This window comes from Sinohyriopsis cumingii, chromosome 19 (genome assembly GCF_028554795.1).
Source record: "Sinohyriopsis cumingii isolate HCF-2022 chromosome 19, ASM2855479v2, whole genome shotgun sequence".
Taxonomy (NCBI): Eukaryota; Metazoa; Mollusca; class Bivalvia; order Unionida; family Unionidae; genus Sinohyriopsis; species Sinohyriopsis cumingii.
Window position 1 is genome coordinate 47,852,654 of NC_142979.1, and position 19,028 is coordinate 47,871,681.

General features: G+C 33.1%; 1 protein-coding gene across 3 annotated transcripts in view; it reads right to left on the reverse strand.

Moving 5' to 3' along the window:
• Positions 1–19,028, reverse strand: part of LOC149775653 (uncharacterized) — a 283,048-nt gene that overhangs the window by 211,375 nt on the left and 52,645 nt on the right. For 2 of the 3 annotated variants that reach the window (XM_089943843.1, XM_089943842.1), the window contains 3 exons: positions 4,912–4,990; positions 2,981–3,117; positions 80–179 (listed from right to left, as the gene is read on the reverse strand). In XM_089943843.1, the coding sequence (XP_089799969.1) occupies positions 80–179; positions 2,981–3,117; positions 4,912–4,990 (316 nt within the window). Of the gene's footprint in view, positions 1–79; positions 180–2,980; positions 3,118–4,911; positions 4,991–11,152; positions 11,250–19,028 lie in introns of those variants that run through there. The other variant, XM_089943844.1, reaches the window with a different exon arrangement.

Consider the following 19,028-nt stretch of genomic DNA (forward strand, 5'->3'; position numbering starts at 1 on the left):
GCAAGAAAATCTAAAATCTCAGTTTGAAATGAAATCAGCAAAGTAGTACAGAAAAACTATTGTCATTTATCCAACTTACTTGTAAGCTGGCTGACTGAGAAGTCATCTGACTGGGTTTTGTCTTTATCGGCAGACTGGGTACTGGGTCTGTGGATCACTGTGCTGGCAGTGCCCGAGCTCTGTTAGGGTATTGAAATGATGTCAGTCAATATGTACTACTATATTCCACTACTTCACATGTTCATGGAATACAAGTACCCCCCCCCCCCTTGTGTAAAGCTGTGAATCAGTGTAGTAGATTTTTTCTTACCATACATTGCAAACCTTCTTTTACTTGCAACTTCTGTTTCACAGCTGCTCATTGTCCAATGACTCTGAAGCAATTTAATTCTCAAAAGAATTAATGCTATTTAGTTTTGTGGATAATGTCTCTAAATAATCTTTGCAAATGAAATGATATGTATCAAAGGGATGTATTCTGTGTATGTTTGAAATTATTTAATCAGATGGTTCTTACAAAATTAGCCATTAACACCCAGATTACAAACATATTTAATCAAAAAAAGCATCAGAGATGAAGATGGTAACTGTTTGCATCATAGTAAACTTTGAATGTTATTGGATCTATATGGGTCTAATGGATTATTTTATTTAACACACCATAGCATGGTCAAATCCAGATTTTTGTCTAGTAAGGGTCAATTTTAGAAGTGGATGGTTTTGTTCACCTAAAATGGACAACGTTCTCTATTTTTCACTGTAAAATGTACTATTTTCACTGGAAAACTTTGATGGATTGGCTACCCCCCCCCATTCCTCTAAATTTACCCTTCACAGAATATAAAGAATAAAAAAACAATGCATTTTAATGGAAACTGGCAAAGTATAAGGCCAACAATTTCCTATAACAAATCAAATGCAAGTAGTTCTGGTCTAGAAATGTAGGGCATTAAGGAAAAAATACTGGAAATTTCTGCTATAGTGAACATCATCAACTCTTTATCTTCTTCCTATAAACTGTAAATCATTTTTTTTAACAAGAACAAATTATTTGCATATTTAGCAATCACTACAAACATTATTAATGTTTCAATATATGATGCAACTTGCTCTGTGTGTGTGTGTGTGTGTATGTGTGTGTTTGTGTGTGTGTGTTTCAAATAATTAAATCTAAAACTTGAAGTTGTGATAATGCTGTGCACACCCAAAATTTATAAAAATATAACTAATCAAGAATAATCTGACTGACATGTAGTCAATATGAAGATCATACCTAAAAATGAATCCACACAGTTTGCAAGAGTAGAAAATACAAACAAAGGAAGTGACATGGGGATAGAAATGTGTGTCTCAAATAAAACAAACCATACTTTTTCATGATATTGCCAAAAGTGTGCCACCTTAGAAGAAAAACAGATGGTGGTATTAATTTTGCTCTTGTCTTTTAAATATTTTAGATCTGTCCCTCCTTTGTAGAGAAAACAACATAGTTATGCTGATGACCTAAGTAACTATACAAGAATTTAATTTGTATTAAATTCACTTTTTATTATCTGGTTGCTTTTGTGCCAAATTTGCAGGCAAAAAGTGGGATCCATAAATAATGTCCAGTTTTAGTCTCACAGCAGATGCAATTGCTGATCTGGGTCTGTGAAGTTTGCATTTTGGACTCGACTTATAAGTGACTATATATGATAGTGCATTATTTTTTCAGATGTAGTAAAGAATAACTAGATATGAAATATAGTGACCTAAATGAGCCATGACACATTGAATTAAACAACCTTGATACTATACCTGAGTAATAGAAGTCAAATAAATGACACAGTCCACTGGGCAAGCAATGAAAATGTTGATATATGTATCTCATTCATATTTGTGGACCTCACTCATTATCCAACTCATCTGAGATCCGGACGATATAAGTAAGCATATATTCCATGTTTGGTCAAAATCTCACCAGAAATATGGCCTCCAGAGGAATAAGAAAATAAGCCAAACTGATACAAGATCCCTCATTTTTAATACATGTATCTGTGGATCTCACTCATATCAAATTTGTCCAAGATTTTTATTTTATAAGCCTATATTCCATGTTTTATTAAATTAAATTATTATTATATTCCATGTTTTATTAAATTAAATTATTATTATATTCCATGTTTTATTAAATTAAATTATTATTATATTCCATGTTTTATTAAATTAAATTATTATTATATTCCATGTTTTATTAAATTAAATTATTATTATATTCCATGTTTAAATAAATTATTATTATTATATTCCATGTTTAAATAAATTATTATTATTACATTCCATGTTTTATTATACATTCAGATGAACAGTACCAGAGAAAAATACTGCATGTACTTGCTTATAAGTCAAGTAAAACTGCAAACAACAAAGATCCTCATCTGCCATATCATAATGTACCTGCAGATCACATTTTATGTTGTTTATTCTACTGATTAATCCCAAAAAACTACACAGACTCAGATCTGCCAGTGCATTTTGCGACAGCAGAGCAGTTTGTGCAGTTTGCTGTTGGACTTGTCTTATAAGCGAGTATACATGGTACCCTGTGGCAAGCAATGGGGTGAAATAATGTTAAAGAGAAAAATCCTTAGTAAGATTAAAAGCAAGTCAGGTCATATCCATATACGAATCTCTACATAAGTTTGCTTGTCTGTCAAAAAGAGTTTCTTAAAAAACAGTAAAATTGTTATTTATTTTTTAACTATAAATTAAACATAGCTTTAGTTATATCAAAAATTTAATTAGATCATATACGCATGCATACAAGCATGCCTACCAAACTGCAGTTATGTACATCCAATATTTTTTTTCAACCATGCTAATATACTTCTCAGGACAGATGGATCATATGTACAGACAGATGAACATGACCAAATCTATGCTGTTATACATAATGTTGGGACATACAAAATATATGGTCATAATTATTTCTGACACTCACAGATTGGGATCGTGTAAGTGATGAGAGCTCAGCATCAATCTTGTCCAAGATGGAGTTGACAGGATCAAACTTGTTGTTGATTGGAGGAGGAGGTTTGGCTTTGAAAGCATCATCTTCTTGTTCTCCACCTGAAAATCCTAAAATAAAGATAAAACTGGCGTAAGTAAGAACATATTACCTGCAAAATTGTGACAGTTTCTGATGTGATTACAGAATTTGTAAACTAAGTTATTAGGCTGGGTTACAAGATTTTACATAACAACTTTTCCAGCATTGGCAACTTTAACAGTTTTATTTGAGTCTCATATAATTATAATGTTTTGACATTTAAGCCCAATATTTAATATTTACTGATGAGTTGGTGTGACCTGCAGTCATCTCCCTTTACCTACGTGCATGTAAGCTGATTGTGCATGCTGATAAATTGAACATCTTATGGAAGTAATAGATTGAATATTTTGTGGAAGTAATTTATAAAATCATTATTAGATATAATACAATCCCAGCTGCACCATAACTGAATCTGAATTAAAAAAAAACAAAGAAAAAAATATTAATGGGCCATGCGAGAAAGAATTTCACCCAAAACATAAACCTTCAAAATTCAATAGCCAACTCATTGACAAATTGTGTACAACCTGATTTCAAGCTCATTTTAGAAATTTCCTTTTCCTCATAGAAATGCAACCCATCGTATCATTACTTTTTTTCTATGTTATATATATATATATATATATATATATATATATATATATATATATATATATATATATATATATATATATATATATATATATATATATATAAACAGGTGACAGGTCAAATGCCTGATCCAGGATAGACTGATACTTTATATGCATGATTACTGGAGAATACTTTTTGCTTGTGGTAGGAACTTTTAATGAAACCATTCACTTTAAATAAACCAGTTTTATTAGGGACTTTACCTGTATAATGAGATTTAATGTTAACTAGTAACAAAATCAAAGAGAGATAATGAACAGACTACCTGGACAAATTCAAACCCAAATATTTTTCCTCAAAGCACAACCAAACTTCAAAGAAGTGTCTGCTGTGAAGTATTTTTTTAAAAATCAGTCTCAGAAGAAAAAAGTATTCACAATTTTATGATTAGGCCATTTTACTCAATTTTTTATAATTTTTAAAATGTAAGATTTCATTGAAGAAAAAAAAGATAACAAAATCAATGGAGATAATATATTTGTTAAAAATATTACAATCAATACAAATTCATATTGCTCATGCAGTGGAAAGACAAACTCTGATATTTGAATTCCTGTTTAGATTTTAAAAGACTGAACTCTACAATACTACATACATATGTACTATTTGCAGGAAAAAGACCTTTAATTTTTCAGCAAATGATATGCTGATAGTTAGAAAGATGATATATTATATTCAGTGGAAGAGGACCACTCTGGTGGCCTAGTGGTTACAGCGTCCGCCTCAGATGCAGGAGGTCGTGGGTTCATACCAAAGACTTACAAAACTGGTACTAACAGCTGACTCGCTTGGCACTCAGCATTAAGAGGTTAGCGTTAAGACTGGTTAGTCTGGTGTCATGATAATGTGACTGGGTCGAACATGATGCTACATGTCTGCTGCATGATGCCTCAGTGCTAGACATCACTATAAACTGTCACAATGCAGATATTGTAGTGATTATACTGAAAAAATGTTAAAGTTACATTAAAAATCCAAATCACATCACATCACAATACCACAGGGACAACCATGTGATCAGTAATTGGATGCTTTTGTTTGTGCATCTGTGTCTTAGAAAACTGAGAATTTTATCATCTATTTATTATTTCATATGACCTTTGAACTGTGACCTAAGTGTGAGCAGAAATTATCCTCTACCTATAGCAAGCAGATTGAAGTATTCAACCTTAGAACGTTTCAATTACCAGTTCCTGAGCCAGATTTGACAGCATCTTCTTCATCGCTCAGCTCTCTTTCTGCAGCTGATGTTTTCATCATGGATGCCTGAAAAGGTAAACATTGTATAAAATTGTCATCTTAGATTCCTGAAAGAGGAAACATTGTATAATATGGTCTTTATCTTAGATGCCTGAAAGAGGAAATATACTATAATATGGTTTTTTATTTCATAAAGCACGCCAATCAATGAAAATATTTACATAGAAAATTAAATACTGTACATGGTACTGGGTATATCTGAATCTGCCAAAAACAAGAGTCCTTAGAAAGGACTTTTGTTCAGCTGACCAAAATGATTTTACAGAAATCCACAAGATTCCAATGAGTTTCCTATAAGCTAAATGAAGTATAAACATGCAAGCAGTGACCTTTTACTTGATCCAAGGTCAAGTAGATTTGGTTTTCAAGCTTGTTCACAATAGCATGGGAATTGTGATAAGCACTGCGCCATTTTCATTCAGGAGCATTTACATATTGCATGAGGTGTTTAAGAGAAGACTCGATGTCTATGTAGCCATTTGTTTTTGCAGATGGTCACCATCATTGCCATGTTGGAGGTCAGGACCGCTATATATGTTACTGTGTGTAAGTGAATACCCCAGGTCAATTCAAACAGTGGCAGTGTGAGGATTCAAGGTGCCCGGGGGCTATGTATTTAGTGGCCCCCCCCCACTTTGCTGCAGAGAACACTTTTTATGTCAGTAGCCAATCTCTGTGCTCCCCCTCCACGTGAAAATAAATATAAATTTTATGAAGAATTGTCCCCATTACACTAAGGTGAGGTGAAATACTATGAAAATTTCAGCTGGAACAAATAGAGTTCCTGATGCCATCCCACCCCTTGTGTGCCACCACTTAATTCAACCATCCATTCTGGGGAAGTAACCATATAAAGATTTTTAAGATGATTTTGGAGGTGAAATCAGTACTATTTTAAAGCAAGATTAACTGCATACAGCAAGAAGTATTTTAGTGAAAACCCTGTATCAATACAGAGTAGCCATTATAATTAGATTTTTATGATGACCATATTGAGCTACTGTCAGCTGCATTTTCATCCAGGACAACTACATATGATAATTTGCTTTCAGTGAAAATTTCATATTAATATGACCAGCTATTCAAGATTTTCCAGATGGCCACCATAGTCGCCATATTGGATATTGACAGACATCATTTTTCACGGAGAACCAACTGAATCTTTGGAATAAATTGTCTGCCAAGTTTCATGACTTTCCTCCAAGAAGTTGAGGAGGACTATCAATAACAAACATCTTCTGAGCTACAAGTAAATAAATCAATGTCGACTTAAATTAACTCCAGTTGTCTTTCATTGTCAGTAAACCTGTGTTATTCAAATATTCATGACACAAATCAATATCAATTATTTCCAAATATTTGTCAGATATACTAACATATGTTGTACTGATGTTTCAGTGTCAGCCTCAAACATGTATTCTATTTAATACCCATACCGTACTATACATGGCTACACTTGCTGTACTATTGTCATTCACTTCTGCATAGTGCTGTATAGTGTCTATTATCAACAGTTCTATTTTTGTGTTAAGTTTGTTTTTTAGTTTTTTGCATGTGAAATAATAATGATACATGTATCAGCCATCATCATGCAACTTTTTACTCTTACACTAATTGTCTTAATTATCATCATCATCATAATCATCATCTTCGTCATCATCATTATCATCATGCTCCTGATTATCTTAAATGCAACTTTAAATTTGTTAACAATGTACATATGCATGAACTAAGATCCATCTCAAACAAATAAGTTATATTTACCTAAACCAAGTTCTGAATTTTATAAGAGGAGTTTTGCTTTTCCTGGAGCCAAACTACAGAATTCCATAGCACTTTATATAAAGTCAGCAGACTCATGTTTAGCTTTCAAAAAGCTTCTTAGTCAACATGTACAGAAAGAATCATTTGTATGATTTTGTTTAATTCAGTAATACTACTTTTACAACATTGTTATCATGTACTATGTTTTACACATGTTCGCTATTGGTATGAATCCTGTAGGTACTCATCCTTGACGTCTTGTGCATCTTTTATTCTAGCAGTAGATCAATTGTCTAGTTTTTAATAGCATTTGTTGTCTAAAGACACCTCATCTTGTACAAATTTATTATTATTGTTATTGTTATTATTATTATTATTATTATTATTATTATTATTATTATTGATTACAGGTTTCAACACTAAACTTGACAAAAATATCCAAGACTTTCTCAATACTCTGATTAGCTACGATAATCAATGCTGCACTGTGGTGCACTGCACTGTACTGTACTGTTGCACTGCACTGCACTGCACTGTACTGTACTGCACTGTTTCCTTTTCCAAAGATAGTAATAATGTTAGATATGTACATGGAATTAAACTGCTGAGATTTACACATCTCCAGAATTATAGGCATTAAACATAATAAATGTGTGAGATTGATAAAAACACATTCAGTTCAAACAGAAAAGCTTTTGTACCACATTGTAATGGTAATTCACTGTGATGTCAAGACTTTGTGTGCATGTCAAGCATATAACCTGAAATATGTATAAGTTTATTCTTCACCTTTATTGGTGAAAGTCAGTTTATATGTATGAGTGTGTGTGATTTGGATTTTTACCGTAGCTAAATTAACAATTTTTCAGTCATATCACTACGATTTCTGCAGTGTGTCAGTTTATAGTGATGTCTAGCATTGGGGCATCATGCCGCAGACATGTAGCATGATGTCCCTTCCAGACACATTATCCTGACACCAGGCTGACCAGTCCTAATACTAACCTCTTAATGCTGGGTGCCAAGCAAGGGAGCTGTTAGTACCATTTTTATAAGTCTTTGGTATGACTTGGCTGGGGATTGAACCCACGACCTCCCACATCTGAGTCTATATGTATGAGGGAAACTTGCAAAATAAATTTCAATTATTTAATAAACTAAACTAAACTAAATAATAATAATAATAATAATAATAATAATAATAATAATAATAATAATAATAATAATAATTGATGATGTAAAGACTGTTTAGAGATAAAATATATCTTCACAGTATTTAAAATTCTAAATCAATACAACCTTTATTTTATCAGATGAGAGGAAAATAGCTATCTGCCAGATAAAGGATCAGATTGTGATCTGCTCCAGAAAATATCTCTGCTTATTTGCATATCAATTCAAATGCATTATTGCAGGCTATCATTCAATCATGAAAAAAAATAGCATGGTCACCTTGATACACTGAATGCCTCCACCTGCTCTCATTGTTCTTTTATTTTCATGCAAATAAATGTTGAGATCAATATGATATTTGTTTCTGAGCCAAACCATAGTGTAATGAAATCAGCTGAAACTTAAAGAGCAATAACTGGTTTGTCAGAACTGATCTGTACTAAACAATGGAAGGCTACCATGTTGTTGACACCTAAATTGTATCAAACAATGGAAGGCTGCCATGTTGTTGACACCTAAATTGTACTAAACAGTGGAAAGTTACCATGTTGTTGACACCTAAATTGTACTAAACAGTGGAAAGTTACCATGTTGTTGACACCTAAATTGTACCAAACGATGGAAGGCTGCCATGTTGTTGACACTTAAATTGTATCAAACAATGGAAGGCTGTCATGTTGTTGACACCTAAATTGTACTAAACAGTGGAAAGTTACCATGTTGTTGACACCTAAATTGTACCAAACGATGGAAGGCTGCCATGTTTTTGACACCTAAATTGTACCAAACAATGGAAGGCTGCCATGTTGTTGACACCTAAATTGTATCAAACAATGGAAGGCTGCCATGTTGCTGACACCTAAATTGTACTAAACAGTGGAAAGTTACCATGTTGTTGACACCTAAATTGTACCAAATGATGGAAGGCTGCCATGTTGTTGACACCTAAATTGTACCAAACAATGGAAGGCTGCCATATTGTTGACACCTAAATTGTACCAAACAATGGAAGGCTGCCATGTTGCTGACACCTAAATTGTGCCAAACAATGGAAGGCTGTCATGCTTTTGGCACCTAAATTGTACTAAACAATCTAACGCTGTCATGTTGTTGACAGCTAAATTGTACTCAACAATGGAAGGCTGTCATGTTGTTGACACCTATATTGTACTAAACAGTGGAAGGCTGCCAGGTTGTTGACACCTATATTGTACTTAAAACAGTGGAAGGCTGCCATATTGTTGACACTTATATTGTACTAAACAGTGGAAGGCTGACATGTTTTTGACACCTAACTTGTATTAAACAATGGAAGGCTGCCATGTTGCTGACACCTAAATTGTACAAAACAATGGAAGGCTGTCATGCTCTTGGCACCTAAATTGTACTAAACAATGTAAGGCTGCCATGTTGTTGACACCTATATTGTACTAAACAGTGGAAGACTGCCATGTTGTTGACACCTATATTGTACTTAAAACAGTGGAAGGCTGCCATATTGTTGACACCTATATTGTACCAAACATTGGAAGGCTGCCATGTTTTTGACACCTAACCTGTATTAAACAATGGAAGGCTGCCATGTTGCTGACACCTAATTTGTACAAAACAATGGAAGGCTGTCATGCTCTTGGCACCTAAATTGTACTAAACAATGTAAGGCTGCCATGTTGTTGACACCTATATTGTACTAAACAGTGGAAGGCTGACATGTTTTTGACGCCTAAATTGTACTAAACAATGTAAGGCTGCCATGTTGTTGACACCAAAATTGTACTAAACATTGGAAGGCTGCCATGTTGTTGACACCTATATTGTACTAAACAGTGGAAGGCTGCCATGTTTTTGACACCTAACTTGTATTAAACAATGGAAGACTGCCATGTTGTTGACACCTATATTGTACTTAAAACAGTGGAAGGCTGCCATGTTGTTGACACCTAAATTGTACCAAACAATGGAAGGCTACATAGACTGGAGTCTTTCATTCTCATGTTTTACATTTCCAGAAAGGATTCCGTACCAAAAAGTCATCTATTTAAAAAAAAAAACTTTAATCTAATCTATTCAAATATGAAAAATCAAAACTCAGATAACTTAGTTGCTTTACCTTTCCAATGAATCTTCAATTATTTTGATTAATCTTCACATGCTACCAACAAGCTCTCCTGTACTGAAACTCTTTGACTCTTTATACATCTGTTCCCAACAATCCTTCAATAATCACCATCTCATTTTGCTTTCCTTCCCTCTTTTTTCATTCATTTTTTTTGGTTGCTATATAATACACATAAATAGAGTCTTAGGTAATTATCTTACTACTATACATATTAAGTTTCTAAGCAGTTGCTGGAATGCATTTTTGAGTCATTCCATGAAGATTTGTTTGATTCTTCTATAACCAATTATTTTCTCCCTCCTTCCATCGTTTATTGTTGGGTATCATAAAGTTCCATCAAGTGTGCTATTTGATTAACTAGTTGGACTTTCAATGTAAAATTTGGACATAATCCAATTTTCTAAATTAGTTTATTCACATGAACTAATCTACATACATCATTAACATGTGCATCTAGACCCCTCTACTGTCTTGATATATACATGCATATGTACAACCAAAAAGCTGTGCATCACTTTTATTGATGGTGGCTCTGGAAATTTTGATTTGTTGTAAAAAATTTAAAAAACGGGGGTTCATACATTAAATCAGGGTGGTCCAGCATCTTCAATACCATGGGCCACATGGAACAATTATGTAAAGTTAGTGGGCCATACATGTTATATATTATAGTAAATATATATTATAGCAATTATAAAATAATTGTAGAACTGACTTTCTGCATCAGCTTGTGCCACAAAAAAGACCGCAGGCCACATTTTGTTTTGGGCCTGTAGTTTGATCACTCTACATTAAATTATCTGTATTTTTAAACCTTCAAAATAAATTGGATAAAAATAACTCTAACAAGTGCAAAAAGCCATATAATTATCAAATTAATACCATAGTTATGTACATAATTATACTATTGAAATATCTGATACAAATCTATCAAGCATAGACCTGGAAAAGCAACAACTGCCACGCAATGTCATCTAAGGGCAGCAGGGAATATATACAATCAACCATAGACAAAATTATCTATAATTACCTCTTTTTTATATCCACCTGCCAAATCTAGCCATGACTGAAGCATAATTTATTATTTCTACTATATGGAGTAAAAAATTTACCTGTATTCCTGAAAATGCTTAACTTGTTTAAAGCTAATGCAAAACACAAGAATCCAACATTCTTTGGAATTCTCTGTTGAGTGTTAACTACCTTGTGTATCAGAACATATTGTGCTTCTTCATACATGTAATATAAACATACCTAGCTAATGGCAATTGTCCTCACAGACTGTATGTCTCCTCATAAAGGTCCTTCAATTTTGTAAGCAATTGGAACAAGACCTAAAACTAAATAATAACTGAGGTAGATACTTACTATACAAAAATTCAGATCCAGACAGTCTAATGCATCATGTAATGGCAGATCTGGATCAAGTTCTCTGCAGTGGTGTTACAAACAACTGCACAAAAATTTAAAGGGATCAGAGCCTTTCTTCATTGTTCATTTTACAGATATACTCAGACAGCCAATGTATTTATGGTACAGGATTTAGACCACTATTAAGCTTGCTGTATCACAGTGAGTGGGTACTTTGTATTTGAAAGCCTTTACAAACAATTCCCACGCTTCATTTACAATCACAGATATGTTGATTCCATAACAATCCCTTCAATAAAATACCGTGACCAACATATCAAAAGTCAACTCCTACATCAAATCATGTATAACTGCATAAGATATTGATAAGAAATTAAAGCTTGGCTTCCAGATTCATACCAAACAATTGTTTGTTAGAATATACCACTCAAAGTGGCAAATGTTTTAGAACTCCTTTTCAGCTTGAAGACAAGCACTGTGGAGATAAACAGGCAGCATAGAAATTATCCAAAATAAATCTCACAAGGTTGATTGCTTGTACATTTGATATCAATGAATGGTAAGCTTTGGGGCAATTTCTGACGGTCTATAAATGAGATTGCCAGTACAAGGCCACTCAACAGTCCGCTTATTCACCACATGTCATCACATACAATGTACATGAAAATTAATAATATCTAATTAAGCTGATTAATTTCTAAGTTCATCATGGGGGGTGTAACTAAATGGGAAGGAGGAAGAGAGGGAAGGGGCAAGGTAGGGGAAGGAGCAGACGTAATAACAAATTACATCAACATGCATCATGCCAATATATGTTCAAAACAAAATATCAAGCACTGTTTCAATGACAAGAACTCATTCATGTGGTAATTATCATACACAAAATAACATAACGTATTGTTTCTTAATTATCATATGCTCTAATTTTACAAACACCAAACATTCTATAAAAAAATCTATTATTGTTTTCTGTGTTTTATGTTTTAGTACAGGAGCACATTTGCTTGTAAATTTAAGGTACATAAGAAATTGATGATCAAATTGCAGATTAGACAGTATGGAATTTCTAATGAATTTATATAATAAAACATGTTAATGCTTGTTACAAAATGGAAACCTGTAAATGTATTTGACAATTCGTGTTACAAAAATGAATTACCCTGGAGTGGACTACCATGTACCACAGATTGTATGCCCTCCCCATGTTTAACAGTCCTCCATGTAGATAACATACATTTTTGTGCAGAAACCATTTTCCTACTTTCAGTCAGAGTGACCTTCACCTTTGAATTTGACTCCCAAAACAATTTTATGAGTAACTGAAGATAGTGGAGGACTTGACTTTTGGTGCAGAAACAATTATTCTTCTTTCAGTAACCATGGAGATTTTTACCATGTAATAATTAGAGTTTCTTCTAAACACAAATGCAAACAATCTGCAAAGTTTGGTATACATTAACAATAGATGGTGTGCAACTAGAGTCATTATGTGGAAACAAAACTGTTAACAGACAGACAGACAGACACCATCATAACATAATGCAATCCACCTTAAAGTGGGCTAATACAAATTTTAAATCTTTTACATCTGTTATAAGAAAAAAGAGTCCCCTGAATGGACTGATGCTCTACTGTCTGAAAATGAGTTTCCAGGAATTCAAGATAAAGCCATTTCCACTTTTAAACAGCTGAGTGCTGAAACCATCTCTGGAATTCTTGAGCAATACAATTTTGTTTCATGTGGGGTCACAGTATAAGATTCATGATGATGACAAATATATCATTGTATATGGTTTGGCTTAGTGTTTTATGACACAGCAACACAATTAGGTTATTTTGTTTTGAAATATTGGAGTATAAAGCCATGCCCTAGAACACCCAATGGTATCCAACCCAGGTTGATCATATAGTAGGATACAAACAAGCATCCTTTCGGTCCTGAGTTCAGAATTTAGTGTTGTACACTGGACAATATCCAAGAAAGTGAGATGTTATATTCAGCTCTCCCTTGTTACAATGTTGTAATTAGGGTCCATAACAGCTGACAATATTATGTACCAAATGAAGGTACAGCAAAAAATATCACATTTGTTTCACTTCATTGTATTTCTGCACTTCCTTTATTCAAATAATATTACCTTGAAAGAGAATTGAAAGATAGAAAAGTTGTTGTAGTTTTTGTTGTTATAGGGTTTAACACCATTTTTCAGCATAAGATAGGCTATATATGGCGGCCAGCATAAATGGTGGAGGAAGAACTCGGGGAAAACCCCAGGAAGAACCATCGATGCAAAAGAAGCTACTGGCAAGCTTTTTCACGTACCCACATTGACAGAGGCCGAGACTCAAACCCACATAGACAGAGGTGAAATGGTAGTGATCCATAATGGTGAGCGTTTTAGACCACTTGGCCACTTGGGGAGCCGAAAGATAGAAGAGGAAAAAAAAAGATATAATAAAAGAATTTATTTTGCTTTCTTTCAATCCATATTATCATGCATTTGATGGTTCTATTTTAATACAGTGGTTTAAAGTTTGGTCAAATTGACCAGTTTTTATACAATGGTTTAAGTTTTGATCACAAAGACCACTTTTAATACAATAGTTTGAGTTTTAGTCACAGAGACCAGTTTTAATACAATGGTCACAGGGTCCGTACATATGGTATCACATTACATCTGGAATTATGTTATACTAGTGGCAATATTATAAAGGAAATCTAATAATTTATCAGAAATAAGGATTAAACCTGTATTTTAAAATTATGGATTATTATTTTGAATGGGATTAAATTTTATTTTAAACTTACATTTCCTGAAAATAATGAATAAATCATAGCTCAATATGGCACTACAAGTATACTTGTAAAGGGATGAAAACTGGTAAGCAGGAAGCAAAATGCATGAAAATAGTGAGATATCAACTCTTTAAATATTATCAAGTATGGCAACTGGTTGAGATGTATGAGATGTACAACTGGAGCAGGGAGCATGGCATAAAAAAATGCTGTTGCCCTAACCGAATTGATAAATTTTATGCAATATCTTCATGCTGTGACAAACTTGCCCCATGGCAAGAAAGTTCAATATTTTCAAACTCTCCATACAAAGTACATAAACAGACTATTTTTCAGGTAGTGAACAACAATCAGCTTTCATGTCCGCATTTACACAGGTCTACTGGCTGTTATTAATACAAAGAAAGTTATCTGGTTTATGTGTGTAGCTTGAAGCCATAAATTTACCCTGCCACCCAATTCTTTTTTTGTGGGATGCCATACAGGAATTTGTAGCAGCCATTATCAAGATAGTTGTTAGTGAAATGTGCATACTTTTGTGAATGGATTTTCAATAAGCTCTTGGGATTAAAATAAATGTTGACATGCACCTAAGTAAATGTCTGTTTTTCAAGCCAACAAAGATAACCTGTAATTATAAGTGAATGAGACACACTGACACTCAGTATAAATATTTAATAAAGGTATTCTATCAGTTTTGTAAATGAATAACTTGAACTACTGGAACTGTCATTTTGAACATAAAAGACCACAGGTGCTCTCCATGATTATTATCATTGGTATAATGTGTTGTATCTAATATACCAGATTATTTTAATTTTAATATAAAGCAATGAAATGAAAACAGGTATGCATGTTTATGACAAATATGACCCAAGGAATGACCATGTATATGTGCTAAAAAGTTGGGTATAAACTTCAAACTGCACAAATCCAAATCTGCCATCACATTGTACACCAGCAGACCTGGATCAATGAAGGACTAATCAGTTGAATCAACAACAAAGATCCTGATCTGCAGCTGCATTATGAAACATCAGATTAGGGTCTATGTTGCTTGTGACTAAACTTGACTTATAAGCAAGTATATATGATACTTAAGTGCAATGTCCTTTCTTTGCTGAAATAAATTATGGACACAATTAATCAGGTCTCCATTATCTGAAAACATTGCTGACCTCTGATCTTGTTTCTTAATCTACTGGTATGTCATTTCCAGTCTGACCCAACTTATAAGTGAGTACCAGTACATATTAGGTACTTTATAATATCCATAATTTGGTATGCAGAGAACTCTATTTTGGGTGGAAATGGAAATAAAAAATGCTAAATCCATGACTGCAGTGGTTGATACCAAGAGGAACAATTTAATTTCTTTTGCTGCATTAATAACCTGAAATAGTCAGTAATCTCCAAATGTACAGTATTTCTTTAACATTAGGGACCCAGCCTAAAAAATTTGACAAAAAGCATGGGTGGCCATATCAACAGACAAATTTATCCAAAGGAAATACATGTCTTGTCAAAATAGGATAAAAGTGGGGGTGGGCTTATCATCAAACATGGGCTGATCATTGGATAAATATGGTCTACATTTTTTGCTATGAATACATACAATATCATGTGCAAGTATGAGGGTCAACATGTTTGTCAATATGTCTGTATGTCAATCCATTAGTGAATATACATATTTCCCAGATTTTGGATTTAAAGTGTTGTTGGAAATGTTGATGATGAAGCTACCCTATCAATGCAGGACAGTAACATACTGCTCTTAAGTGGGTTATCACTTTGTTATGAAATGGCATAAAATAAAATGGCATAAAACAAAAAATTGGGTTATCACTTTGTTATGAAATGGCATAAAACAAAATGGCAGATAAATAATTTTTTTTTTAAATTGGATTACTGCATCACTTTGTTATGGAATGGCATAAAACAAAAATAATCCACAATTAAGAGTAAAAAATGTAAGCTGAAAGTAGCTGATTCTTAGAATTAAAAGGCTTAATGAAAGTTAGTGATGTGTGATTTGGATTTTGAATGTAGTTTTAACAATTTTTCAGTTATATCTGCAGTGTAGCAGTTTATAGTGATGTCCAGCACTGGGGCATCAAGCCAGCTAACATGTAGCATGATGTCCCACCCAGTCACAATATCCTGACATCAGACTGACCAGTCCTAAGTCTAATCTCTTAATGCTGAGCACCTAGTGAGGCAGCTGTTAGTACCATTTTTATGTATCAAGCATGACTCAACTGGGGTTTGAACCCATGACCTCATGCATACAAGGTGGGTTTATTGAAAGAAGAATTAAAATAAGACAAATAAAAAGATAAGAATATCAGAATTTTTTATTTTTTAATTCATCAAATATTTAGAGATATTGTTGAAACACATATCAAAACTTCTTTTAGACCCAAACTGAATGAAGAAAGGACACAGGAATCACAGCTAGTCAGAAAAATGTCCTGTTATTTGCTTGTAGATATTGGCTTGATGATCAATCTTGATAATTAAAAATAAGATTAGTGGACCTGATACTAAAATTGTGAACTGGGAAGACTGTTAGAAATTCAACTTAAATTCAGTCTTCATGATGAATTTCCAGGTAACATTTGATGCAGATTATTTTAAAAGGTGATCTTCACATAGCTTACTGAATGCAAGTGAGAATTATGGTAAATTTCAGGGTAATAATAATAATAATAATAATAATAATAATAATAATAATGTCTTTATTTAAAGAGGGTAATTCAATTAGTTAAATACAATTAGTTTCCTCTGAGGACCTCTAAAAATGTATATATATTTATATTCTCGTGCAAATATTTCTCTCTCATGAAAATAACTAATTAAGTAAGCACATTACAAATGCATACTAGATTTAATTAAATACATTTCCACTAAAATCCTTCACCAGGAAAGATCAATTACCATAAATTAATGACAGTGCAGAAAATATGCAAATTACTGCATGAATATTTATAAGGAATGTGTCAGATTTCAAAGAATTCTTGCAAACCCATATCATAAATAATTCAAAACTTCTTGATTAGGCCATCTAAGCTGAAATTGGACATAATGATACCCCTACGGTTCGATTATTACACTGTTAATGATATCTCAGCTATGAAGTAAATTAAGTTGGGTACTTCTGAGGAAATATGTGAACACTTACAGTATTTTGCAGTGCTCATAATAATGTATAGGTACAAAATGGCTTGAAAGTCGTGTAAAAAGTACATGTATAATGAAAGACAATTTAATATCAATTAGAACAGCAGACAGTTAGATTAATGTGGCTAGGATTAAAAGATTAAATATAGCTAAGATAATTCCTTTGCATGTTTTAATCAGTGTGTTGCCTTTTATATTTGGTAAACCATTAATCAGGGTCTGACAAATACTGTACCCAGAACCCATGGGGTACTAGAATGACAGATAAGGGCTAACATACACTGTAATTAGGTAGCCTTATGGATTACAACACGTTCAAAATGTGTACAAAATATGAACAAAAATACTTACTAAATGATAATAATTATTGATGACACATGAGAAGATGTGGATAGTGCTGAAACTAACATTTTCATATTCGTGTACTTTATTTAGGTAACTTAAGTTTGATCCCCCTTCCCTCTAAAATTTTGTAACATGAACTCAGAAGAATATAATAGTTTTACCTATAATTATTTGCATATAAAGATCATATATATAGATATAAATATAGATATGTGTGTGTGTGTATATATATATATATATATATATATATATATATATATATATATATATATATATATATATATATATATATATATATATATATATATATATATATTATAGACATTATGGTGATTGAGAGCTGTAAAGCAATGTTCACACTAAATGCTATGCTTGGATTGAGAATCCAAATTTTGACAGTGATTTTTCTATTTATTGTGACTGTTTAACTTGTCTGGAAAATAAACAAATTTTACTGATAATTAGTTTCATATAAGGAGGTAAATTATAATTTTCTACTGAACTGATTTTCCCATTCATTTTACAGTCATGCACAAGCACATGCAAACCATATATGCCCATTCATTTTACAGTCATGCACAAGCACATGCAAACCATATATGCCCATTCATTTTACAGTCATGCACAAGCACATGCAAACCATATATGCCCATTCATTTTACAGTCATGCACAAGCACATGCAAACCATATATGCCCATTCATTTTACAGTCATGCACAAGCACATGCAAACCATATATGCCCATTCATTTTACAGTCATGCACAAGCACATGCAAACCATATATGCCCATTCATTTTACAGTCATGCACAAGCACATACAAACCATATATGCCCATTCATTTTACAGTCATGCACAAGCACATACAAACCATATATGCCCATTCATTTTACAGTCATGCACAAGCACATACAAACCATATATGCCCATTCATTTTACAGTCATGCACAAGCACATGCAAACCATATATGCCCATTCATTTTACAGTCATGCACAAGCACATGCAAACCATATATGCCCATTCATTTTACAGTCATGCACAAGCACATACAAACCATATATGCCCATTCATTTTACAGTCATGCACAAGCACATGCAAACCATATATGCCCATTCATTTTACAGTCATGCACAAACACATGCAAACCATATATGCCCATTTATGAGACTAAAATTTGTAAACTGCACAGACCTAGATATGCCACATAATATTCACCCTGATATGTCAGTTCCTTATGTGACAGTAGATCAGGGTTTATGTTTTTTTGCAGTTGGACTTAAAAGTGAGAATATACA